Genomic DNA, 26270 nt, shown 5'->3' on the forward strand with positions numbered 1-26270 from the left:
GAAGAGTAGCATAATGTTGTTGTTATTCTTTCGGCTTTTCCCGGTTAGGGGTCGCCACAGCAGAACTCCGGTCCGCTAATGATTGGCAGTCGATTTTTTTTTATGGTGCTGAGGTGCCAGCCTGACACCCAGCCTTCAACGAAGGCACGCCCATTCACGCATGGCTTTCTAACGAAAATGTCCACATGCCTAAATGAGACACATCACAAAAAATACTTCATTTATTGCATTAACATATGGTTTGGGAACCTATCTACAAGGAGACAAAGAAGTTTAACAACTTCAGAAGAATGTAAAATCTCAGTATTAATGGAGTACGGGCAATTCTCATTCTGCCCAAAGTAAATAACTAGCACACTTTTGGCACTAAATATAACATTTCATACTGCCCATCAAACAGTCTGTTGAGTCATCTGCAAATTTCCTTATCTAAATGGTGGTACAGCTGATGTAAAAGTGTTGAATAAAAATGGGCCAATACAGAACCTTGGGGGACATTATGTGCCCTGTGCTCTGACTCTTAAGTTCACAGTTCATGTACATGCACACATTTCCCAGTGTGAAGAGTACAGGAGAGTGCAGAATGGGAGTCCAAAGCTTTCACAAGCTCCAAGCATGCAACATCCACCTGTTAATCTTCTTTTCTATAGCAAACATATTATTCTAACAACTCAGGAGGTTATTTCAAGATCACCTAGATGTAAATCTATGCTGACTGATGCACCATGGTTACAATTTCAACATGTTTAACCTAGAATACATGCAAGACTTACAGACCTAAAACTGTCCACAGTACATAAAACTGCTGCCATTGGGAATAGTGACAACTACTGCCTAGTGACATGTCTCATCGATATAACAGGCCTCTAAGGATTTTTGAAATCGATACGTTAAACAGGAGAACACTAACGTTCTTGAGAAAATACCCATTTGAAACATCTGGTCCTGCCACTGACTTGTATCTTCTTTTCTCAGTGCTAGTAAAACTGTTTTATCAATAATAAGTTGACATAAAACAGTATTAACCTTGGTTTCCATCAAATTACTAGAGTCCAATAACAGTTCCAAGAAATGGACTATCATTAACAATTCAACTATTATTTCTTGTCAGACAACAGTATTACCAAACATTAATGTTAAGGGTTTTTTCTTCTATGCCCTGGTCACATGAGTTCTAACATGCTTAAATAACTATTATTTTCTCAGTAATGGTCTAGCCTATTTAACAACGTTTTAACATGGCCCAACAAATAAAATGTTTTACTATTTTTATCGAAATATCTTTAAAATGTCTAATGGTTATGCTTCTTTTTGACTTTGAATAGCTCTAGTATACAGACTGTGATTAAACTTTTGCATGCGTAGCTTTTTGTTACTAGTACGAACACAGTCACTTATGCACTCCATTTTTAAGTAGCACTTATCCTAGGATATACATCTGTGAATGAATGACAGTTACAGTCTCAGTACTGCAGATCATTATTAATCTTTGTACTGTCAGCTTTTTGAAGACTGCTTTACTGATTTGCCAGCAGACCATTCATGTTGTTATCTAGCTGCATTTCACAACTAACAAAGATAATCTGAGTTACTAAGCTTTGGACATGCTTAAGACTCATCAGATTCTTCCTGACCCAAACAATAGCCAGTATTTTTTATGCCTAGTATGGCTACTTGTTATCTAATTGCAACCAGTACAAAATTTTCCACACACAAGAATTTTGTCCTTGCTGCTTGTAGTACAGTTTCCCACAAATCCCCAAGGGGTTCTAACATTCAAATCACCAAAGAGGAAATGAGAGCAATTTATTCCTGAAATATAAACACAGATTTTTTTTAAACAATCATCACTAGCTAATCTTGAGCTGCTATAGAATTGAAAATAACCAAAAATGACTGGCCAGTGCCAAACATAATGCATATTACCTCTGCTGTTTGGCTAGTTTTACTCAGAGTACAGCTCAGACCATCTTGCACGTGTGCGAGTGCACACACACACACACACACACACACACACACACACACACACACACACACACACACACACACACACTGTATCAAATATGCAAAAAAGAAGTTATCTCTTCCATCTGTGTTGTCCATCTTCATTTTCATCAATCTGTGGGTCTTGGTTCTGACCCTCGGAACAGACTGGCCGCTCTCCAAGCTTGAGATTCCTGACTTTAGCTTCTCCCTTGTACCCATAATGCCCCACTCACCCACACTAACTCAGATTGAATTAGCCCCAAGTATAAAAAACAAAACATTTTATCCTAGATAAAGACAATCATCCAAGACCATAAGAAAAAGGATCAGGATCTCAACCCAAAGGAACAGAGGTACCTCTGAAAGTTCCACCAGGTCTCCCAAAGACTGGAAGGGTGGAGAGATGGTTAATGGAAATGAAGATGGATAACACAGACGGAATGTTGCAGTAAGAAATAACTTCTTTATCTAATGTTGTTATCTTCATTTTCATTAACCTGTGGGACAGAGTCCCCCGGCTACTGAAAAACCCCAGGTGGCTCTCACGGAAGGATATTCCAGATTATGGGAGAGCCAAAGGCACTCCTACTTCTGGATGTAATACCCAATTTATAATGCAAGACAAAACAAATGTATGAAGATTTGACCAGGTAGCTGCAGCAAAAATATCTTCAATCGAAACCCTGGACCAAAAGGCTTGAGAAGACATAGACCTTGTAGAATGAGCTTTAATAGGACCTGGCAAGGGTATGTTTCTGGAAAAACATGCAAAAGAAATATTGTCTCTCAACCATCTAGACAAAGTAACCTTTGTAATAGGTTTTCCTTTCTTTCCCTCAGGGAAGGATACAAATAACTGCTCAGATTTCCTGAAGGAATTGGTTCTAAGTAGAAATGTAACTGCCTATGTACATCCAGCAGATTAAGGGTGTAGTCTCCTTTATTCTGATAAATAGGGAAAACTGACAGACTGATTAATGTTCCCCTCCCTGGCTACCTTTGGCAAAAAGTACAAATTCATATGTAAAGTTACCCTGTCTTTATGAAAAATTAAGTATAGGAATTTAGAGGAAAGAGCTTGAAGTTCGGGCACTCTTTTTGCAGAGGTGATAGCCACTAAAAAAAGGTCTTCCAAGACAGAAATTTTAAGAGAACTGTAGCCGCTGGCTCAAAGGGAGGATGAACCAATACTTACGGAACCACAGTCAGGTCCCATGGAGGGGTAGGGTCTTTGATCGGTGGACAAAGCAAAAACGTGCTTCTAAGGAAGGCTTTACAAAATTTTGATGATACCAAGGGAGGAGGAGTCTAGGCCTAAGTGAAAACTGGAAATAGCTGTGTGCTGGACCTTGAAGAAAGAGTAGCTGGAAGAGTGATTCCAAAAAGTCCAAAATGAACTCAATAGAATCCGTAAAGGGATCTACCTGCTTCTGCTGCAGCAAAATGGAGAACCTTTTCCATTTACTTTTATAAATCCTGTGGGTTGAAGAACTAAGGGATGAGATCAGAATTGTTTGGACAGGGGAAGAAAGTCTGGGACATTTTGCCATCATCAGAATTGGAAAAACCATGCGGTTAGCTTCAAACCCTAAAAAAGTCTAGGTGGGGATGCCCTGATAGGTGGGAGAGAATGTTTGGAATCGGCTTCAACCTCAATGGTGGGCACATCAGTGAGACTAAAGAAAGGTAAGCCAGGTCTGTCAGGGCCAAAAGGGGGCAATGAGGATTACCTTGCTCTTCAACCTGAGAGTTTTCTGTAAAAAGTTGGGAATTAATGGCAGAGGAGGGAAGGTGCAGAGAAGACTGGGAGGCCAAGCATGGACTACAGCATCCCTGGGTGTCTGTCCCTGAGGAGGGATCAAAGCAAAGTACCTGCTGCATTTGTTGTTGACAAGGGATGCAAACAGATTGCAACAAGGTTGACCCCATTTCCAAAAAATCAATTTTTGCCATGGGTGGATTTATCGAACACTCGTGAGGCATGAGTAACACTCAGCTGAGCCTGTCTGCTAATATGTTGGACTCTCCCGGAATGTCTATTGCTACTAGAAAGTGGTTGGTAGAGATTGCTCACTGCCACAATCTCACTGCTTCCCGACATAGGGAGTAGGACCTGGTTCCCCTGTTTGTTATGTACCACACCACAGACATACTGTCTGTTTTTATTGCAATAGTCCCTGGAGGTAGAAGGCTATGAAGATCTTGCAATGCTAGAAGAACTGCCCTCATCTTCAGTACTTTGATATGCAAAGTTGGTCTCCACAGGTGACCCCGTGCCTTGAGCCATCCAACCCAGCTAATGCCCCCACCCCCCATCTGGGAAAAGTCCATGGTCACAGTGGCATTTGGGGAGGAAGGATAAATGGCTGCCCTTGAGAAATGTCTGCACAGTAAAGCCACCAAAGCAGAGAATCCTTGTATACTCGGGAGAGTTTGACAGGGAAACTCAAGAGATTCCTGTGAAGAGACCACTGGACCATTAATGTCCACTGCAGTATCCACATGTGTAGGTAGAGTTACAGTGGTCACCATAGCACCCAATGCACTGAGAATCAAGTTGGCCAGAAGAGTTGGGATGGCCAGTAACTGTCTGACCTGAAGTCTTAAACTTGTAATTCTCTCAGTAGTTAGAAAGACTTGTGATACCCTTGTGCCCTAACATGCTCCAATAAAATCTATAACCTAAACTGGCTGCAGCTGAGATTTCTGAATGTTGAATGCAATTCTTAGGAGAGGGGCCAGATGTAAAAGATAATCCCTGGCCTGGATCAGTAGATGCTTGGTTGAAGCAGTCAGAAGCCAGTCGTCCAGATAAGGAAAAATCTGGAAACCTTGCACCCTGAGGTGTGGTTCCACCACATAGTCAAACATTTGGTGAGCAGCCCTGGGGGACTGTGCTGATGCCAAACAGGAGTGATCTGAATTGGTAGTGACTGGCTCCTACTCTGAAACACAGATATTTGCCTGGAGCATCTGTCCATCTTTACGTGGTAGTACGTGTCCTTCAGTTCTACAGAGCACATCCAATCGTTCATCTTCAGAAGAGGTAAGATGGACTGAATCATGACCATCCTGAACTTCGTGTGCTTTACCAACTTGTTCAATGTTATCAAGTCCGGAATTGGCCACAAGTCCTCTTTTTTTTTGGGCACTAAAAAGAATCTGGAGTAAACACCTGATCTGACTTAATCAGGGAGACCTTTTGGATGACTTTTTTCCTTAGTAGTTTTTCGACTTTTAAGACAGCATCCTCCCTCTAACTAGGTGGAACATTAGGGAGGCAATTTCTTTGTTTGGGAGTTTCAAAAAAGGGAATGTAGTATCCTCTGGATAGGATCCTTAGCACCTGGCGATCATCTGTGATGGCCTCCCTGGCTGCTATGTGCAGGAAGAAGCACCCCCTAACTGTCTCCAGAGGAAGGCAGCTGGACAACCATTCAGCAGAGCTGGAAGGGTTAGTCCAAGAAAGTTTCTCATGACCCTTGGTTTTGTGGACCCCCTCAGCCACATAGACAGCGTCTTACATTTTGGTTGCTCACCCCTCTGCCCCTGTAGGAAAAATCTCCCTGCACGTCTTGAAAACCCTACGACTTATGAAACACATCTTTTTACTACCACGTTGGTTCCCTAAAAAGGACCTTTGCTGGGTATAAAAATGGATTCTGATGGCAGACAGGATCTTTCCATCCTTTCCTCTGTGGGAGAGTGTTACAAACCAAAGGCCCAAACAAGGTGGCTCCATCAAAGGGGGCATTTATAAAGGATTGTTTGAAGGGCTCTGCAAAGTCACACAGCCTCATTCAGGCATGGTGCCTTATGGCAATGCCAAAACCGGCTGTCCTTGAGGTACCCTCTGCAGAATGGGATATCAATCTCTTGGATGCATTAGCCAGTGACTGGAGGGTGGCCAGTCTGCAGGAAAAGGTCTTCTGTTCCTCAGTAGACATGAATCCAGGAGACAAGCTAGAAAGTTCTTTCACCAGATCCTTTTGTAGCCTCATGAAATGCGATAGGTAGTTTAATGCCCTCAAGTTAAATGTGGAAGAGGCATAAACCCATTTCCCAAATCTGTCTAGCACTAGCGAGTCTGTTGGGAGGGTGGGCAAAAGAGCTTTCTTGAGCGAGCTCCTTCTTGGTAGCTGCTGCAACAACCACAGCATCTACCAGGATACCCTTGGTCCAGAAAGTCTCATCTGAAAGGACACTCAAAATCTTGTGAACGGGCTTGGGGATTGGCTTTACCATATCCAGGTAGTAGATGGGCCGGATCCAAAAGCCTCCCACAGAACTGATTCCTCCAGGGAAGGATTTTGGGCAGGCCAGCCACCTCTCTGGCATAGGATCTCTAGAATGTCTCCAAAAGAGACTTCATTGGGTGGTGACCTGGGGGACCCTTCTCTTTCCTTGAAATCAGTGTCAATGGAGAGGGATTCCTTAAAGGCATCCATGTGACTCCTCTTACACAACCTCTTCCAGGGGACCTCTTCAGTGGGATGCTCCAGGGAGATTTTGGAAAACTCTTGGGGATTTACAGAAGGTGAGTTGTGGAGGCTTTCCAGGCCCAGCTGTCCATGTGGCAGACTTCAGGCCTCAGGCACAAGACCAGAATAAGGAGGGGGAGGTTCCGAGGAGGTACATACCCAAGGGTCTCCCAGGGTGGGGGAGAACCCTCTTCACCACCTCGAAAGCAGAAGGGCTCCAAACTTCCAAAAGCAGTCCGCTTGGGGCCAAAGCTACCAAAGTAGATGCCTCCCGGGGGGCCCAAGCCTTGCACTCCAAAGGGGGGAGTCAGAGCAGAGCTGTCGAAGGCCAACGCCCCTAGGGGGAGAGACAGCTCTGAAAACTTCGGAGTCAATGTCAACCCCCTGGAGCCAACCTTGAAGCTGCGGCTCTGAGACACACTCAGAACTGATGAGGTCAGGGCTGAGCATGTTGAGGAAACAGTTGGAGGTGATGATGAAATCCCGACTGACACCAACAACCAAGTGCAGGAGATAAATGGAACCAAGGGCTCAGACATGGAAGGTCAGGTCAGAGAAGGAACCACTGGTCAGAATGGGGAAACCCTCACAGACATAGATGTGGATGGAGCAGACACAAGCCTTGAGGAACTATCTCATCAGTCTGCCCATGTCTTTGGAGGTAAAGCTTCAGGAAGACCTGGAAGTGGAAGAGGGGGTGTCAGAGATCTCCTGGGTAAATGAGAGGGAGACCTCCTAAACAGTCCAGTCGGCAATGAACTTGGGGCCGAAACAGACATCGGGACTGCTACAGAAGTAGCACTCAGCCCTGAAGCCACACAGGATGACTGGGGTGGAAAAGAGGAGATAAGAGCCGAGGACCTCAGGTCAGAGTGGGTCGGCTCTGAGGGAATCTTGTGGGAGAGTACCTGGTGCTCTCCCAGGCCTCTTGGGACTTTTTGGAGGGGTGGTTGAGCCCCCGAAGTGGAAAGGACACCCAAAGAGGAGGATGGAGGGTGCAAGCCCTTAAGGATAAGCTTGCTCCTCCTACCCACAAAGGCCCTAGAGTGGAACCCTTTGCACACCTCACAGTTGGTGTCCAGGTGTGCAGGCCTAAGGCAGTAAATGCACTCCCTGTGAGCATCAGACAGTGGATTTTATGCCCACAGGAAGTGCATTTCTTGAAATCGGTTTCTGGTCAGCCATAAGAAAAGGAAAGAAGAGAGGATACACAAAGAAAGACTTTTTTTTATACTAGATAGGAAGAAAATTATGGTGTGAGAAAACCCGATTAAGAAATAGAAACAAAAAGCAGAAGAAACTACTTGCAGGTCAGGAAAGACAGAGTAGGGAGGTGGAAGAAGAGAATAATGCAAAAAAAAGTTTTATAATGCAAGTCTCAAAACTCAAAAATTTTGCGGAGGAGCTCAAAGCCCAGGAACCCAGCTGTTGAACGAATGCCGGCAAATGAGATCTGAGGTAGTGTGGGGAAGCAGAGCATTATGGGTTGAATGGAGGAGCTCAAATCTGGAATCTCATCCTTGGAGAGCAGCTGGTCGGTTCCGAGGGTCAGCTCTGAGACCCACAGGTTAAGAAAAATGAAGATGAAAATATCAGATCATACCCACATTTTATATTGCACACACACACACACACACACACACACACACACACACACACACACACACACACACACACACACACACACCTGCGCGCGCGCGCACACACACACACACACACACACACACACACGCAAGCGCGTGCACACACACACACACATTCGTGGGCGCACACATACGCATGCGCATGCACAAACACGCGTGCGCACACACACAAACGCAAGTGCACACACACCCATGCGTGTACACACAACCATGCGCGTACACACACACACGTGTACACATGTACGCGCACACACACACACACACACACAATGCTCTGCATTTGTGGAAGCCCTGAAATCCTCGAAAATGCAGTGGAGATTCCTTTTGGATATGCCATATTTCTGTGATCACAACTACATCATATTTACCAACTTGAGCCCTGCACTGTAGTTCTAGTACTTTTCCTGTTTAGTATATTAGGGCATGTTCTAAAAACAGCCTTTATTGTTTTGGTAATATACTGATTTAATACCTTGTTAACCCTATACCCAAGATGTAAAAAAGATCCTTACCAAAACTAAAAATGAAGTTTTGCCACAAGCAGTCCCTACATGTAAATATATGCAACTTAACTGTCTTACTCATTTAGATATGCCACAACTGACTGCTCATAGGTTCATAAAGGAGTACTAGGCTAAGTGCCCATGTGGGCCATTTTAAGCCTAGCCAATTACCCCAATGTGAAAATCAAACCCTGCACCTTATTCAGAAGGTCTGCCTGAGTATGTGCTAGTCTTGACATACAATATGATGGGATAAATGGGTGAAAAATGTTTTACTCATTTATAACATTTGTGAATAGATCCCTTGCCTCCTTCGAGAGAAGTTTGCTTGGTGTTTTACCTATATTATTTTCTCCAATAACTGTCACCAAAAATATAACAATACAGGGTTACTTTTTCTGGTGTCACATTTGCAGTTATAGCATTAGGGACCTCATCAGAGGTGCTTTTTTTCCCACTCTTCCCTAGGCTTTCCATTCTCTTTAGCTGTCCTATTGTCTTTTAAAATTTGTTTTAATGTCTTCCATCTTCTTTTCTTTTTGTACCCTGTAGAGATTACTAGGACTTCCTTCGCTTGGGTGTCACCAGTTTCCATTTGCATTTACACCATCTGTTGCTAAGTTCCCACTAGCACTTATTAGATGTTGGCCAGGATTCTCCCCATGGACTACTGGTTGCTGGCTGGTAACTTGTTTCCTGCCTAGTTAATGCAACATTAGGTGCTAACCATGACCTGTCGGTTTGTGTTTCAGTGGAGGCTGCTGAGCTTTCTATCTTTACAATCTCACACAATATAACTCGATTCCACCAGGCAAAAAAAATATATATCAATGAGAATGTGTGTGTGTGTGTGTGTGTGTGTGTGTGTGTGTGTGTGTCTGTGTGTAGGATATTAACCAGGTACTGAGGGTTCAGTCACTACTTGTGTAATCCTTTCAAGCATGTGTGAAAATGATGCAAGCCACAGCTGTAAACATGGATTCTCTCCAAAGCATAGGTGGAACTGATGTAACCACAGCTGTAAACATGGACTCTCTCCTGACAGTGAAGTTCATGAAGGAGCTTCTTCATTGCATCTTGAATCATGTGACTCTGCTGATACAGAATCAGCAAGCTAAATACAAGAAAAGGTGGGCACATGAGACAGCCAAAGCCAAACCAATGGGCTTTGACAAGTCAGACTGAGGCCCCCAGGCCAGCACTCCAACCCCTTTACCTTCAGTTGTGCTACTGTCACATGCTAAGCAAGACTACAGTGACAACCTTTAGATGTTTGCTGGATAGATGCTCCTTCCCCTGACTTCTCTTTACTCCATCACTGCAAGACAGATGGTGGTCACGACTGCTGGTGAAGGTATGTAGCATTTGAATCACTGGAATCCACAACAGATGGGGATATTACGCTGGGGACTGAAGCAGAAACCGCAAAGCCGATGAAGATCTTTTCAACATCAGGAATAATGGCATGTGAAACAGTTTGAGTAGCTTAGGCTTACACTTTCTGAATAGTGTCAATTTCCTAAAATGGATGCTAGAAGATGTAAATAGTAAAAGCAATTAAGAACAGACAACCATTGAAACAACTACTGTACTTAATCTGGGTGAAGAGGATATGGTATGGACTACAGGTGGGGGTGGGGGGGTGTAAACTTATTTACATTGGGTGCACAGTATGAAAGCCCCACTGGTCGTCCCTCATTAAAAAGTCATCTTCAAAATATCATTAGTTACATAGATAAAAAAACACAATACATAAAGATACTTACAGATACAAGCAGCAGCAATCAAGCGTGATGCAGTATAGGGAGGTTCACAGGAAGGGAATGCTGGCTGAACTAAATAGTTGGCAAATGTTATTGCAATCACAGCCTGGCTGGTGGGTTCAATAATCAGCAATGAAGTCCACAGGCGGATGAAGGCAATGAACCCCCCAAAAGCCTCCAAAATATAGGCATAGCTAGCTCCCGACTTCTTTATAGTGGTCCCCAACTCCGCATAGCACAGAGCACCAATTACAGAGAAAATTCCACCAAGTGCCCAGATCACTAAGGACAGTCCATAGGAAGCACTGTATATTAAGACCCCTTTTGGGGAAACAAAGATGCCAGACCCAATCATGTTGCCCACAATAAGACTGATGCCATTTAGGAGAGAGATTTCTTTCTTAAGTTGCATTGTTTCTGTGTTTGGTTTTCCATCTTCATCATTAGAGGTATCTGTAGGGTTGCGGTCACCATCAGTACTGATGTCTGCTGCCGGAAGCACCAGCATATCTTTCCCAGCCATCTTTGGAGTTAGCACTACAGTTCCACAGTGGTATGAGTCTGAAAAAACAAAAAAAAAGTAAAGATAATTAAAATTTTTCTCGGCACTTACTACTGATCTTCCTAGGAAGTGGTACTATCAGTCAAGCAATAAATGCAACCCTTATTAATCTGAAATAGCAGATGTCCATCCACCCTTAAAAGAAACGTCTATAAGAATAAGCTGCCTAAAAGACCAAGTTGAAATAATTTCAAATCCCTAGCAAAAGGTTATTCCACACACCTCAGTCTTTTTAGACACAAGGGCAAAACTCAGTTTTCGCAATACTGAAATATTACAGAGACCTTATTCTTGTGACATTGGTATAAAAATGTCAATACTGATATCTGTCATAAAATTTAGTAAAACAGGATTAGCAAACAAACTAAAAAGACACATTATGTACACAAATATGCATTTTAATTCTCTTTGCAAACCAAATAAATAAATAAAAATATAGATTTGTAACTTTTTGCCTCCACTGCTTCATAATCATCAGACCCTCTTCTCTGTCAACTGCTCCATTCATTCCCCATGCACCCGTGTGACAGCCAACGGGGCTGTCACTGAAGCAACCATCTAGGGTGGTTCTTTTTTTTTTTCCAGTTAGAGCACCAATTCTACTGTCCACACCTAATACTAGGGTTGCCAATTTTTGAAGTGGCAAAAATCTAACAGAAGCCCCACCCTTTGCCCCAACCATTTCACTAAATAAAAGTAGATTGCTCCCTTAAAGTTAATAATCATGCTAGTAACAGTTTTGAAGAAACAGTAAATAATGTGTTAAACGCAACAGATTAGCAAATATATAAGCAAGCTGCATACATTACAAGATATTCATAATATTGTCTTGGCAACTGGTAAGTTTGTTAAATGCAGTACACTAGATAAGCATTGGGGGGGGGTCTGAAAATAATACTGATAAAATGAGGACACGTGAAGAATATATATTTACTGGTAGATGACACAGAGATTAAGGTTGTGAGCTATATATACTGTGGTACAGGGTTTGATTCCCTCAGACTTTGCCTATTGCATGATCTTCAGCAAGTCACTTAAAAAGACATTGCTCCTAGGTTGCCCCTAAAAAGAGACAGTTTGTCCAATGGGCCGACGGGGTTAACATATGGGATTATTATTTATGTTTCCTGAGCTCACATTTTATCCAACCGGCAATATTATTTATACCGAAGGCAGTAAAAGCATATATAATTTTACCAGAGAGAACAAATGGTTTAACTGGATAATCGATCTTTTATTTCACATTTATAAAAAGAATGCTCTGACGTTTTGTGTGCATCTTCTGAGATGCAACATGAAAAGTTTCTTTTAATTAGTCTGCTTCTGCTAATGGTCACATTTTACATCACCCAGGATGTCAGCTGAAACAAAGACTAGTCTGACAAAATAATTTAAATGCAAACTGAAAATCTAAGGGAAACAGTACACATTTTGGGTAATACACTTCATAAATATTTTAGCTCTCAAAGTGTTTCAAAATACGTGACATGTACTCAGCAAAACTGAATTTCCTGACAGAGACCCTGATTTTATGACGGTCAGGAAAATTTCCTGACTGGTGGCAAACCTACTAATAACACACTCAGGGTTTGGGTGGCACTAAGTGTTGGTAAAGGGGTGTCGCCCATTTCCATAAAAGACAATCTCCTCAGGACAGTCATACCACCCCCTGAAGCCAGTACTCTCATAGGGTCCACAGTCTCCACCGGGAATTAAACCACAGCATAGTATACTCTGGATATGCACATTTGTATTCCCCCACCCACAAGGAAAGGTTAGTCAGCAAAGCTATATCACTCCTCTCCTCCTTTACGCCAGCTCCAACAAGCAACTGAGCCACTTACTGACCTTTGGTTGCTTCAGTCATAGTCGAGGCTTTAACTCTGTATACCAACAGAGCTGGCAACTCAGATTTTTTATGATCTGAGCTACTAAATAAGTGTGATAAATATACTCAAATAAAATAAAGTAAATGCCTAAATCTGTGCGTTTATAAACAGAAGAAATGTCTTCTTTCAGCTTTTCCCGGTTAGGGGTCGCCACAGCGGAACTCTGGTCCGCTAATGATTGGCAGTAGATTTTTACATGCTGGCTTGCTGGGCCTAATGCACAACCTTCAGCGAAGGAATGCCCATTCACGCATGTCGACACACAGAAGACGCTCTAACTGAGAATTGAACGTGCAACATCTAACTGTGAGGCGACAACGCTACCGCAGCACCACCGCCGCGCTATAAACAGAAGAAATGTAACTGCAAGAAATTCAGAAGAAGCTGTAAAATATCTAGAATAAACAAATTAAAAAAAGTTAAAATAACTAAAACCAGAACCTATGAAGGTTCACACAGACTCTTAAAAAATACTGTACTTCAGAGACCTTTGGAAGAATGCTTCGGAATCACAAGCCCAAATCCAGGAATGTACTCTACTCCACAAGTCCAGGCAGTTTGGCAAAAGAAAACCTACTGAAGTCTCAAGACAGGTCCTGGGAACAACTAGCAGCATAGCACTGACAGCTAATATATCTTACATTGGATGAGTGTCCAAAGCAGTAACATGTACACTGTAAAAGCCCAAAGATCAAGACCAGAGGATCTCCACAAGTTAGTGGGAGGCTACTAGAAATTTTAACTCCTGAAACCATTACACAAGTGTGACTAAAAATGTAAGAAATAAACCATTTGTGTATGACAAAAACAAGTTTGGAGGTGCTTCTTGAAGACTCCACTACCAATGGAATCAAAAACCACACAGAGATTAGTGATAACAAATGTTGAATTTAACTTATTTCTGGATACAAGCAGGTTGACAATCCTAATAATGGCAGAGTCACTGCTGTGATTTGATTTAAGACAATATTGGAAAAGATTAAAGAAGCAACTAGATACTAAACAGGAATACTTCTATACATAAACAACCTTCTCAATAACCTTAGCAGGAAATGAAAGGTCAGACGTCTGTGCTAATTTTTCATTCTACTCATATCGCGATAATGGAAGCAAATAAAGGCTCTTTCAAGATAGCAAGAAAAAACTCTCTTCCTAAGAGGACTGAACAATGAGAAATAATGGCAGTGCCTGACAAAATTAAAACCATAACTGTGATTTTCATACTAGTCAAACTGTGTGTGTAGGTGGAGGGAATGTGTGAATACAAAGTCTGACACAGTGGTACCCCTTAAAGCATTTTCATCAACTCCATCCAGTGTATGAGGAATGGAACCCCCCACCACTGTGACTTCCTCATGGAAAAAAAAATTAATAAGTAACAGTTTTGGAATTCATTCTTTTTTTGTTTGGCATGTGGCTTATTTTTATTAAGACTCAGTCTGGGGCTTGAACTTTTCATAGGGAACCAAAGAAACGGGCTGAAGGATTCAATGCAGGATTTAATCAGTCATGCAATGCCACTATGTTTAACCCACAGTTGGTAGCATAGACACAAAACAAAGTCAGCATCATCTTTATAACAGACAAAATTAAACCATAACCAACAAAAGACAGGCTTATCCACATACCCACACCCAAAGAAAATCTCAATGCATCACAGATGCATCTTGGATGTAGGTTGTCTGCATAACCTTGGTAACCATCTCTGCAAAAAAATGCATGCAGCATCCTCAGAGTGAAAAGTAGAAAATGCCTTATGAATAGAGTAACAGCCAAGCTGTTCCATTATGTTCAGTACCCAGGAAACAATTGCTGGAGGGTGAGCTACAGCAGAGATCTCACCAGATAAGAACACTGCCTTCTTATGCAAGACATTTGTTTCATAAGTTGCATAATGGGCATCCAAACTATGTTTGTTTTCAGATAGGCTGGATCACCTCCATATGTACTCTAATCTCCACCCAAGCCACAAAAAGTACAGTTTTGTACCTACCATAAATGTAGATGTCCGATAGGAATGCATCTGCAGTCCTTACAAATGGGTTGTCCTGTCGTCAGGCAGCCCTTCGGTCGGCCGGATTCCAAAGTCTGGGTCTGGCCTCGGCTGGTGTCGCACTTCACCCGACGTCATAGCTGCAGTTATTCGGGTATAAAGGCATCAGCCGACGCCATTTTCCTCAGTGTTTCTTGCCCCAGATGCCAGGTGCCCTCTTGGAAGGCTAAATTTGGATAAATGCCAATGTTTCCAAATGATAGAGAGCAAACACAAAAAATAAGCATGTATGTACATATATACAAACAAATACACCATAATAGATCCCCCCCAGCTAGCTATAAGATGGGCAAATACCCTAGGAGTACCACAGAGGGGAAGGCGGGTGGGTAATCCTGACTGCAGATGCATTCCTATCGAACATCTACATTTATGGTAGGTACAAAACTGTACTATGTCCTTCAAGGATGCATCTGCAGTCCTTACAAATGGGTAGAATACCATAGCCAAACTAGGGGAGGAGGTAAAAGGAAAGATTATGGTGTAGTTAGGATCCCTTGCAAAACAGCAGAGGCAAAACCTGCTCGGGATCTAGAGTATAAAGGTAAATTATAATGCTTGGCAAATGTATGCACGGAGGTCCAAGTAGCAGCCTCTATAATGTCCTTGGTAGCCACTCCTCGTAAGAAAACTGTGGTACTGGCTGTAGCCCTTGTAGAGTGAGGCCTGATGTTCTCTGGAGTTTTCTTTCCATGGTAAGAGTAACAAAATCTAATGCAATTTCCTATCCACTTGGAGATTGTCTGTTTTGAAATTGCTTTTCCTTCCCTTCCTGTTGCATATGCTACCAGTAGCTGGTCAGTTTTTCTATTGCCCTTTGTCCTGTCCAGGTAGTAGCATAACTGTCTATGTACATCCAAGGTATGCAACAGTCTTTCTCCCCTGTTCTGTGGGTTGGGGAAGAATGTAGGTAGGTGGATAGCCTGATTTAAAGATACTCTGGATACCACCTTAGGCATAAATGTAGGATTTGTTCTCATGGACACTCTATCTTGATGGAAGATCAGGAAGGGTTGCACTGTCATTAATGCCTGTAGTTCAGAAACCCTTCTTGCTGAAGTGATTGCCAGCAGGAAAGCAGTCTTCCATGATAAGTATTGTAACTCTGCTGTTGCTGCTGGTTCGAAAGGAGGAAGTGTCAATTTTTCTAGCACAAAGTTCAAGTCCCATGCTGGCAATGGTGGTTTCCTTGGAGGTTTTACATTTTTAATTCCCCTCAGAAACTGCCTGAGCAGAGGGTGTGAGAAGACAGGAGGATCCAAGCTGTATTCTGCTGAAATAGCTGATGCATGTATCTTGATGGAAGAATAGGACAGGCCTGAGTGGAAAAGCTCTGCCAAATATTCCAGGATGTTGGCTATGTTTACCAGTGAGACATCTTCCCCCTTTGCAGTACTCCAAATGCGATATCTTTTCCATTTTGCTGCATAATTTTTTTCTTGTTGAGGGTCTGCGAGCCTCAAGGATGATGTCTTTAACCCTTTGTGATAAATTTGGGTTAATTGATCTTATGTAATGTTCCAGGCAGTTAGCTGCAGAGTTTTCAGGTTTGGATGCAGGATGTTGTAGTTGTTCTGTGTTAACAGTAATGGAACCAGGGGTAGTGTCCATATTTGTTCCCGAGACATGCTCCTTAGTAATGGGTACCAGTGTTGCCTTGGCCAGTCTGGAGCTATCAGAATGATCTGTGGACGGTCCTCTTTGATCTTCAATAGCACCTTGTGTATCAAAGGAAGTGGTGGGAATGCATATGCTGTCAGGTTTTTCCAACTGAAAGATAGGGAGTCCACCTTCCAAGCAAGTGGGTGGTACGTCCTTGTGCAGAATTTCTTTAGCTGGTGATTCTGTGGGGATGCAAATAAGTCTATTTCTGGGAGTCCCCATTTTCTTGTAATGGCTTTGAAGATGTCCGGATGCAGCATCCATTCGTGGGCATCTGTGGTAGTCCTGCTTAATATGTCTGCTAGGATGTTTTCTTTTCCTGGTACAAAAATTGCTTGTAACTGAATGTTGTAGCTCAGAGCCACATTCCATAGGTCCAGTGCCATCCGGCATAGAGGGTATGAATGTGTGCCTCCCTGTTTGTTGATGTACCACATCACTGTGGTGTTGTCTGTCCTTATCATCAACTGACCTTCTCGGAGAAATGGTCTGAATGTCTGGATTGCCAATTTTACTGCCAGCATTTCCTTTAGATTTATGTGCAGGTGCAGCTGGTCTTGAGTCCATAAGCCTTGTATGCACTTGTCCAGCATGTGGGCCCCCCAACCGAGGTCTGAGGCGTCCGTCGTGATGGTTTGGCTTGGTTGAATGCTGTAGAAGGGCAATCCTGTGTTTGATTGGCAGGCCTGAGCCCACCATAGGAACTCTTGCTTCAGGCATGGGATTATTGGAATTTTGGTTTCTAGGCTGTGCTTGTGTTGAGACCATAAATTCTTTAGGTACCACTGTAGCTTTCTCATATGCAGTCTGGCATGAGGTACCAATATTATGCAGGATGCCATGAAGCCCAGGGCTTGCAGTACTTTTCTTGCTGTTAGATGGTTCTGCTTTGTTAATGCCAAGAAGTAGAGAGGTAGTTGCTCTTGTTTTTCTACGGTTAGGAATGCCATTTGCTTTGATGTGTCCAGCTCTGCACCCAAAAAGGTTATTCTTTGGGATGGTATCAGCCTTGACTTTTTTATATTGACTGTATATCCCAGGGCTTGTAGCAGGTAAATGACTTTTTGTAAGTCTTCTGCTAGCTTGTTTATGTTGTCCGCTTGTATCAGGCAGTCGTCCAGGTAGGGGTAAATTTGGATTCCCTGAAGCCTGCAATGAGCAATTACTGATGCCAGGCATTTCGTGAACACTCTGGGCGCAGTAGATAAGCCAAAGGGCAATGCTGAGAATTGATAATGCTCTGATCCTGCAAGAAATCTGAGGTATCTTCTGCAATTTGGTCATATGGGGACGTGCAGGTATGCCTCCTTGAGATCTAGACAAGACTCCTTGCCCAGCATGGGAAGAAGCTGCTGTAGAGTCAGCATTTTGAATTTTGGAACAATGAGGAATGTGTTTAAAGCGGACAGGTCGAGAATAGGCCTCCATTAGCTCTCTTTTCTTGGTACTAGGAAGAGTCTTGAGTAAAATCCCTTTCCTTGTTCCATAGATGGTACCTTTTCCACAGCTCTCATCCTTAACAATTGAGATATTTGTTTTAGAGCTTCTGCCTTTTGATTTGGTGGTAGGTTTGGCATTCCTCTTTTTCCTGGTAGAGTATGGAAATGAAACCTGTAACCTTGGTCTATAGTTTGCAAAATCCACTTGTCCCTTGTGATATAATGCCAGTTCTTTGAAAATAAAGCTAGCTTTCCGCCTAAGGGTGCTTCTAGCTGTTCCCTGGTAGGCGGTGCCAGAGCCAAGTCACTGTGATTGTCCTGTTGCAGTGGTGGTGGCTGCGTCTGTGCCTCGCTGGTTGTTACCCTGCCACTGGCGTCCCCTGTAGGCACCCCTGGATTGGTTTCTGCCTCTTGACCGCCTATTCCTGCCTCTCTGTGCTTTAGAGGAGTCTGGAAAGGACCAATTTTTGGAGGGCCAATTCCTGCTAAACCTTGGAGGTTGGACCTGTAAGAAATCTTTCACTGTTTGTACAGATTTTGCCTTCTCCTCCATCTTCTTAAGTACTTGTTGCGCAGGAGAACCAAATAAACTGGCCTTTTCCATGGGAGCATCTAATAGTTTTGATTTGACATGGTCCGGTAAGGCCTGCTCTTTCAACCATGCATGCCTTCTGATAACTGTGCCAGTCATGGCTGATCTAAAGGAAGCCTCCAGTGCATCATAGCCGCATTTCAAAGAATGGTTACTAACTTGCTGAATGTTATGTACCATTTCCTGAACATACTTCTTATCAAATGGCTCATCAGAGGACAGTTTTTTAGTTAACTGGTCTAGCATATATTCTTGATATTGTATCATATGAAATTGACAGTTCAAGGCCCTAGCTGACAAAGTAGCAGAAGTGTAAACTTTTTTACCCCATCTCTCTAAGGACCTGGATTCCCTTTCAGAGGGGAGGGTTTTTTTAGCAGAGGTAGATGCTACAGCCTTAGGTCCCTGGGAGATAGTCTCGGGATCTGCAAAAGGAGCCTTGTATAAATGGTGATGTGTGTCCGGGACCCTGTAGAACCTATCGGGCTTAGCAGGGGCCGGAGGTAAAGAATCAGGAGCAGTACAAGCATCATTAAATGCATCATCTACAACAGACAGAACTGGAGGTATAGCTAAAGGCCTATGTTGTGGTAAATGCAAAAAGGTTCTAAGCCTTTTCCTGGAGTCTGAAAAATCTTGGCCCTGCCACTGAAATTGTTCCCTCATGGCATGCAAGGTTTCCCCAAAGGAAAATTCCTCAGGTGGAGAGGCAGAAGGGATGGACTCTTCAGCATCAGAGTCTTCGTAAGGGGAATAAGGAGCCTCTGGAGGGTCTGTATTATCTGAATCATCAGAGGAATCATCTGTGGACACTGGCTCAGGGGGCTCTGCTCCAGGCCTCTTCTCTGGAGGTGGATGAGAGGCCCTGTCTGGATGCAGTTGGGATCCCCGGATTAAAGAAATAAGATCCTCTGCCAAAGAAAGCATTTGGGAACTGGAACTGGGCCTGTGAGAGGGGGTCTTAGCAGGCACAGTTTTTGTAGCTTTAGCTGCTTTAGCCCTGGCAAAGGCCTTAATGGACATGGCTGCAGGAGGCCTAGCAGCTTCACGTGCAGGAGTAGAAGTATCCAAGGGAATAGTGTCAGATAATTCCTGAGAAATCGCAACAGCAGGTTGGATTTCAGAAGCCGATTCCACGAGGTTAGAAGGAGCCTCGGTAGAAGGCATGCTTTCGGCTGAAGGAAGAACCGCTTGCTCGGTTTCAGGCGAAACCGAGACACTCGCGGTTGGCTTAACCGCGGTTTCGGCCGAAACCGCGGACCGCGAGTGTCGGTCCTTTTCCTTGCGTTTTTTGGATATTTGTGTAGTCGGAGGATCCGACGGCATAATATAAGCAAAATCAGAGCCGAAAAACTGCTCAGCAAATTCCGACCGACGTCTAAGAGTCCGTCGGTTAAAAGAAGCACAGGCTAGACAAGCTGCTACGTCGTGGTCTGGGCCTAAACAAGGTAAGCAGTAAGAATGGAAATCTTTATGAGGTATTTGTGTCCCACAAGTTAAACAGTTATTCACTTTTTCTGACATCGGCTGAGGCAAGAAAGAGTCCCCAACGGGGTACTTAGCTTTTTAGAAATCTTCGAAGTAGTATTCGGTAGTATTAATCTCTGGTTCTGACCGACCGGCACTTACGAACAGCTTCTGCTTCGGGCGCCACGCGGCAAGAAAGACTGAGGAAAATGGCATCGGCTGATGCCTTTATACCCGAATAACTGCAGCTATGACGTCGGGTGAAGTGCGACACCAGCCGAAGCCAGACCCAGACTTTGGAATCCGGCCGACCAAAGGGCTGCCTGACGACAGGACAACCCAATTGTAAGGACTGCAGATGCATCCTTGAAGGACATCATCACAACACACATAATCACAGCATGGCTCACAAGTTAAAGACCATGATCATCGACATAGCAGGGCACAGAGTAATCAGCAAATGTGTATTATCAATACTAAAACCTCTAGTAGCTGGTTCATCAAGAAGTAACAGTGCCACTGGTGAAATCGTGCACAACTCTGTCAAAGTCATCTCAGGGTTAGGCAACTGAAATGGTGGCAGCCCAAGCCTGTAGTAGTACAGATGATGCTTAGACTTGATTACCTTACAGAACATGACAGCAACATTATTTTGGAAGGCCCAAGTCCAGTGAGTGTTCCTCAAATACAGGATGCATCAGTAACCTCCAAAGTGAAGCTAACTCTCTCCAAAATGTGTAGCAGCTGCACAGCAGTTTCATCATCGTCATCCCAGCAGTAACCACACCTAAGACCCCCCCCCCCCTTTTCAAACACATATGTACAAAGCTGAAGACAAAATATGAGAACTCTTACAGGAAAGTCTCAAGGTAACCAGCCAGGTGGTAAGCCAAGAGAAATTTGCAACTTACTCCAGTACTCCTTTGTATAGACCACTGTTGCAGGAGAATAAGCAATATATATTATTTCCTACCAATAATGTAACTGCTGACCAGCTCCAAAGCTTCAGAGCACCTTACAAACTCCCACCATTTAATCAGCTTGAGCCGAGATAAAGTCGGGTTTGGGCTCCAAGTCCTTTTTAACTTTCCTGCTGCAGAAGAAAGCACTCCTGTGTGGGATTCTGACATTTGATGGTTGTCTAATGCTGTTTCATTGCTGAGAAGATAGGTTCCATTGTGTGTGTGTGTGTGGGGGGGGAGGGGGGTTGGACTTCCATTTTACGTTTTATAACAGAAAACTTTCCTTTTCTGAGAAATTATTTTGCAAGCTAGGGAAAAGTGATTATGATGACGACCATGTGACTTTTGATCACGTAAACAGAAGCATTACTTTTTCACTTTTGTGGTAAAAAGCTGTTAAAACTAATTTTTAACAAACTTTGCTTTGGAGGTTGTTTTTTAAACAAAAAAAACTTTATTAAATTATCACTTATGACATGGGCAATCTTTCATTTTTATAAATGAAGAACAAACCACATTATTACAATTTTAGCTGCAAATATTATGCATCACAGACCCTGTTGAGACAACTGTAATTGCAAACATTACACATCACTTATAATCTATCCAGTTATTGCCAATTAAGTATTACACAGCTCATTCAAATCCTGCCTTCTTTTAAACCTTGTTCCTCCTCTGCATATAATCAGAATCAGATTTACTTGCCAAGTATGTACACATACAAGGAATCTGACTCCTGTTTCAGTGACTCTCCAAGTACGAATTACATAAATGACATACGTACAACTATTAAGAACAAGACAAATGACATACATGCAACTATTAAGAACAAGACAAAAAATAAAAATACATATACATATACCTATACATACACATACAAGGTGCAAAGTGCAACTCAGTGCAAGAAATATTGAAATACTCTGAAAGAAACAAGCCACTGGGGATGCACAAGCCAGTGCATTTCTTTGCGCCGGTCCCAAGCCCGGATAAAGGGGGGGGGGAGGTTGTGTCAGGAAGGGCATCCGGCGTAAAATTTTGCCAAATCATACATACAGACAAAAGTACACATATACATACCGGATCGGTCGAGGCCCGGGTTAACAACGACCGCCACGAGTACTGTTGGCCAACAGGGTGCTTGGCGGAAATTGGGTTACTGTTGGCTGAAGGAGGAGAAGAGGTGGAAGGCATGTAAAGGCTAGGACTGTGATAGTGACAGTCAGAACTTTGAATATTGGCAGTATGACTGGTATAGGGAGAGAGCTAGCTGATGTGATGGACCAAAGGAAGGTTGGTATATTGTATTTGCAAGAGACCAGATGGAAGGGGAGCAAGGCTAGGTATATCGGAGGTGGGTTCAAATTGTTTTATCATGGTGTGGATGGGAGGAGAAATGGCGTAGACATTATCCTGAAGGAACAGTATGCTAAGAGTGTTTTGGAGGTGAAAAGAGTGTCAGATAGAGTGATGTTTATGAAGTTGGAAATTGATGGTGTAATGATGTATGTTGTTAGTGCAATGATGTATGTTGTTAGTGCATATGCTCCACAAGTTGGGTGTGCGATGGATGAGAAAGAAAAATTTTGGAGTGAGTTGGATGAAGTGGTGATGACTGTACCCAAGGGTGAGAGACTGGTGATTGGAGCAGACTTCAATGGGCATGCTGGTGAAGGGACCAGAGGGTATGAGGAAGTGATGGGTAGGTATAGTGTTAAGCAAAGGAATGCAGAAGGTCAGATGGTAGTGGATTTTGCGAAAAGGATGGACATGGCTGTGTTGAATACATATTTTAACAAGAGAGAGGAGCAAAGGGTGACATACAAAAGTGGAGGAAGATGCACACAGGTGGATCATATTTTATGTAGAAGGGCCAGTCTGAAGGAGACTGGAGACTGTAAAGTGGTGGCAGGGGAATGTGTAGTTAGGCAGCATAGGATGGTGGTTTGTAGGATGACATTGGTGACCAAGAAGAGGAGGATGAATGTGAGGGCAGCACCAAGGATCAAATGGTGGAAATTGAAAAATGGTAATTGTGAGGTGATGTTCAGGGAAGAGTTAAGACAGGCACTGGGTGGCAGTCAAGAGTTACCAAACAGCTGGGTAACTACAGCAGAGCTAGTAAGAGAGAAGGCTAGAAAGGTGCTTGGTGTGACATCTGGAAAGAGGAAGGAGGACAAGGAGACCTGGTGCTGGAATGAAGAAGTACAGGAGAGTATACAGAGAAAGAGGTTGGCGAAGAGGAAGAAGTGGGATTGTCAGAGAAATGAAGAAAGTAGACAAGAGTATAAGGAGATGAGGTGCATGGCAAAGAGAGGGGTGGCGAAGGCGAAGGATAAGGCGTATGACGAGTTGTATAAAAGGTTGGACACTAAGGAGGGAGAAAAGGACCTGTACCGATTGGCTAGACAGAGGGACCGAGCTAGTAAAGATGCGCAGCAGGTAAGGGTGATAAAGGATAATGAGGGAAACGTACTCACAAGTGAGGAGATTGTGTTGAGCAGATGGAAAGAGTACTTTGAGGGGCTGATGAATGAGAGGAAGAGAAGGCTGGATGATGTGCGGATAGTGAATCATGAAGTGCAGTGGATTAGCAAGGAGGAGGTAAGGATAGCTATGATGTGGATGAAGAACAGAAAGGCTGTTGATCCAGATGACATACCTGTGGAAGCATGGAGGTGTTTAGGTGAAATGGCAGTGGAGTTTTTAACTAGATTGTTTAATGAAATCTTGGAAAGTGAGAGGATGCCTGAGGAAGGGAGAAAAAGTGTTTTGGTACAGATTTTTAAGAATAAGGGTAATGTGCAGAACTGTAGTAACTACAGAGGGATTAAATTGATCAGTCACAGCATGAAGTTATGGGAAAGAGTAGTGGAAGCTAGGTTAAGAAAGGAGGTGAGGATTAGTGATCGGCAGTATGGTTTCATGCCAGGAAAGAGCACTACAGATGCGATGTTTGCTTTGAGAGTGTTGATGGAGAAGTACAGAGAATGTCAGAGTTGCATTGTGTCTTTGTGGATTTAGAGAAAGCATATGACAGGGTGCCTAGAGAGGAGTTGTGGTATTGTATGAGGAAGTCGGGATTGTCAGAGAAGTATGTAAGAGTGGTACAGGATATGTACGAGGGTAGTGTGACAGCGGTGAGGTCTGCTGTGGGAGTGACGGATGCGTTTAAGGTGGAGGTGGGATTACATCAAGGTTCAGCTCTGAGCCCTTTCTTATTTGTAATGGTGATGGACAGGTTGACAGATGAGATCAGACAGGAGTCCCCGTGGACTATGATGTTTGCAGATGACATTGTGATCTGTAGTGAGAGTAGGGAACAGGTGGAGGAGACCCCGGAGAGGTGAAGATATCCTCTAGACAGAAGAGGAATGAAGGTCAGCAGAACTACGACAGAGTATATGTGTGTGAATGACAGGGAGGATAGAGGAATGGTGAGGATGCAGGGAGTAGAGGTGGCAAAGGTGGATGACTTTAAATACTTGGGATCAACAGTTCAGAGTAATGGTGAGTGTGGAAGAGAGGTGAAGAAGAGAGTACAGGCAGGATGGAGTGGGTGGAGAAGAGTGTCAGGAGTGATTTGTGACAGACGAGTACCAGTAAGAGTGAAAGGGAAGGTCTACAAGAGGGTAGTTAGACCAGCTATGTTATATGGGTTGGAGACCGTGGCATTGATAAAAAGGGAGGAGGAGTCACAGCTTGATGTGGCAAAGTTGAAGATGTTAAGATATGGATAAAGGATAAATGCTAAAAAAACTAAACTTCTTCTTTTTACACCCACATCCAGGGCCTCCCCCTTACATTTCTCCATCTCCTCCAACAGTGCCACTGTCATCTCACCCGACACTTCAACTAAATTGTTAGGTATTACCATAGACAATAATCTTTCTTTTGACCAACACATTAACAACTCCATAAAACTAGTTAACAGAAAAATAGGATCCTTATATCGAATTAGACCATTTCTTACACCTTCTACTAGAACAAGGATTGCTCACTCCCATCTTATTTCTACTCTTCTTTATGCTTCACCTATCTTCACCAACCTCAAAAAAAACAACCTTAACAAACTGGCAACCTGCTATAATAACATTGCCCGCTTCGCTACTGGTAACCCCTATAAAACCCATCACTGTCTTAACTTAAAACTTCTAGGCTGGCTAGAGTTTCAAAACTATCTTATAATCCATCAACTCTCTATTGCCCATAAAATACTGTACCAACCTAATAATACCCCGATACTCTCACAACTCATAATCCCCTATAACAATCTCAACTCTCTCCGCTCTTCTAGTAAACTCCTAACAAGTACAATAAAATCAAATGACAATGCTGGCGACTCACTATTTACCAATGCGGTAGGGAAAAAATGGAATTTGTTACCTTCTAATATAACAAATATTACATCATTGCCTCTTTTCAAAGAAAATATTAAACTGCATTTCCAAAATCACTGGCTTTGTTCCTGTAATAAACCTGATTAACTTTCCACTAGTACTCCCTAATTCTAAAACTATTCTCTTACTCCTTTCTCTTTTCTCTACTTGGCTTTCTGTTCTACCCCCTCTGCTTCTATACCTGTTATCTACCTTAACTTGCTCTCTTTTCCACAATCAATCCTTTCCTTTTCTCCCTTATTTTCTTTTTACTCTACTTTCCTTACCTCCAATCCTTGCTTACATCATCTGATAAGTATGTGTCGACTTGTATATTATCATCTGGACTGTAATTGTATGTTATAGTAATTAACACAAGTAGTAGTACTTTCCATGGAAGGGTTTGCACGTTTTTGTTTTTTGCAAACTCTATTACTAACTCTATTATCATTATTGTTATTATTATTTTGTATGATGGTTTTTCTGTATGTATCTTACTTCTGTGGAGCTTTTCTCCCCGGGCCGCTACTGAAAATGGAAATATCTCCAGCTAGACTAGCCCGGTCAACAAATGTAAAATAAAATAAATAAAAATAAATTTGCACTGGGTGTGTCGAGGATGGACAGGATTAGGAATAAGTATATTAGAGGGTCAGCCCACGTTGGAAGGTTTGGAGACAAAGCTAGAGAGGCAAGATTACGTTACTTTGGACATGTGCTGAGGAGGGATGCAGAGTATATTGGGAAAAAGATGCTAAGGATGAAGCTGCCAGGTAACAGGAAAAGAGGAAGGCCTAAGATAAGGTTTATGGATGTGGTGAGAGAGGACATGCAGGTGGTTGGTGTGACAGAGCAAGATGCTGAGGACAAGAAGTAATGGAAACATTTGATC

General features: G+C 43.0%; 1 protein-coding gene across 1 annotated transcript in view; it reads right to left on the minus strand.

Annotated features, from left to right (window-relative positions):
• The window catches only part of SLC7A6 (solute carrier family 7 member 6), an 855166-nt gene extending 844227 nt beyond the window's left edge, over positions 1-10939 (minus strand). Inside the window, exon 1 of the mRNA XM_044081519.1 lies at positions 10380-10939. Coding sequence (XP_043937454.1) covers positions 10380-10899 — 520 coding nt within the window. The 5' untranslated portion in view covers positions 10900-10939. The remainder of the gene's footprint in view (positions 1-10379) is intronic.
• Between the last annotated feature and the right edge of the window lie 15331 nt (positions 10940-26270).

This window comes from Protopterus annectens, chromosome 8.part0 (assembly GCF_019279795.1).
Source record: "Protopterus annectens isolate FY-2018-M chromosome 8.part0, PAN1.0, whole genome shotgun sequence".
Lineage (NCBI taxonomy): Eukaryota > Metazoa > Chordata > Ceratodontiformes > Protopteridae > Protopterus > Protopterus annectens.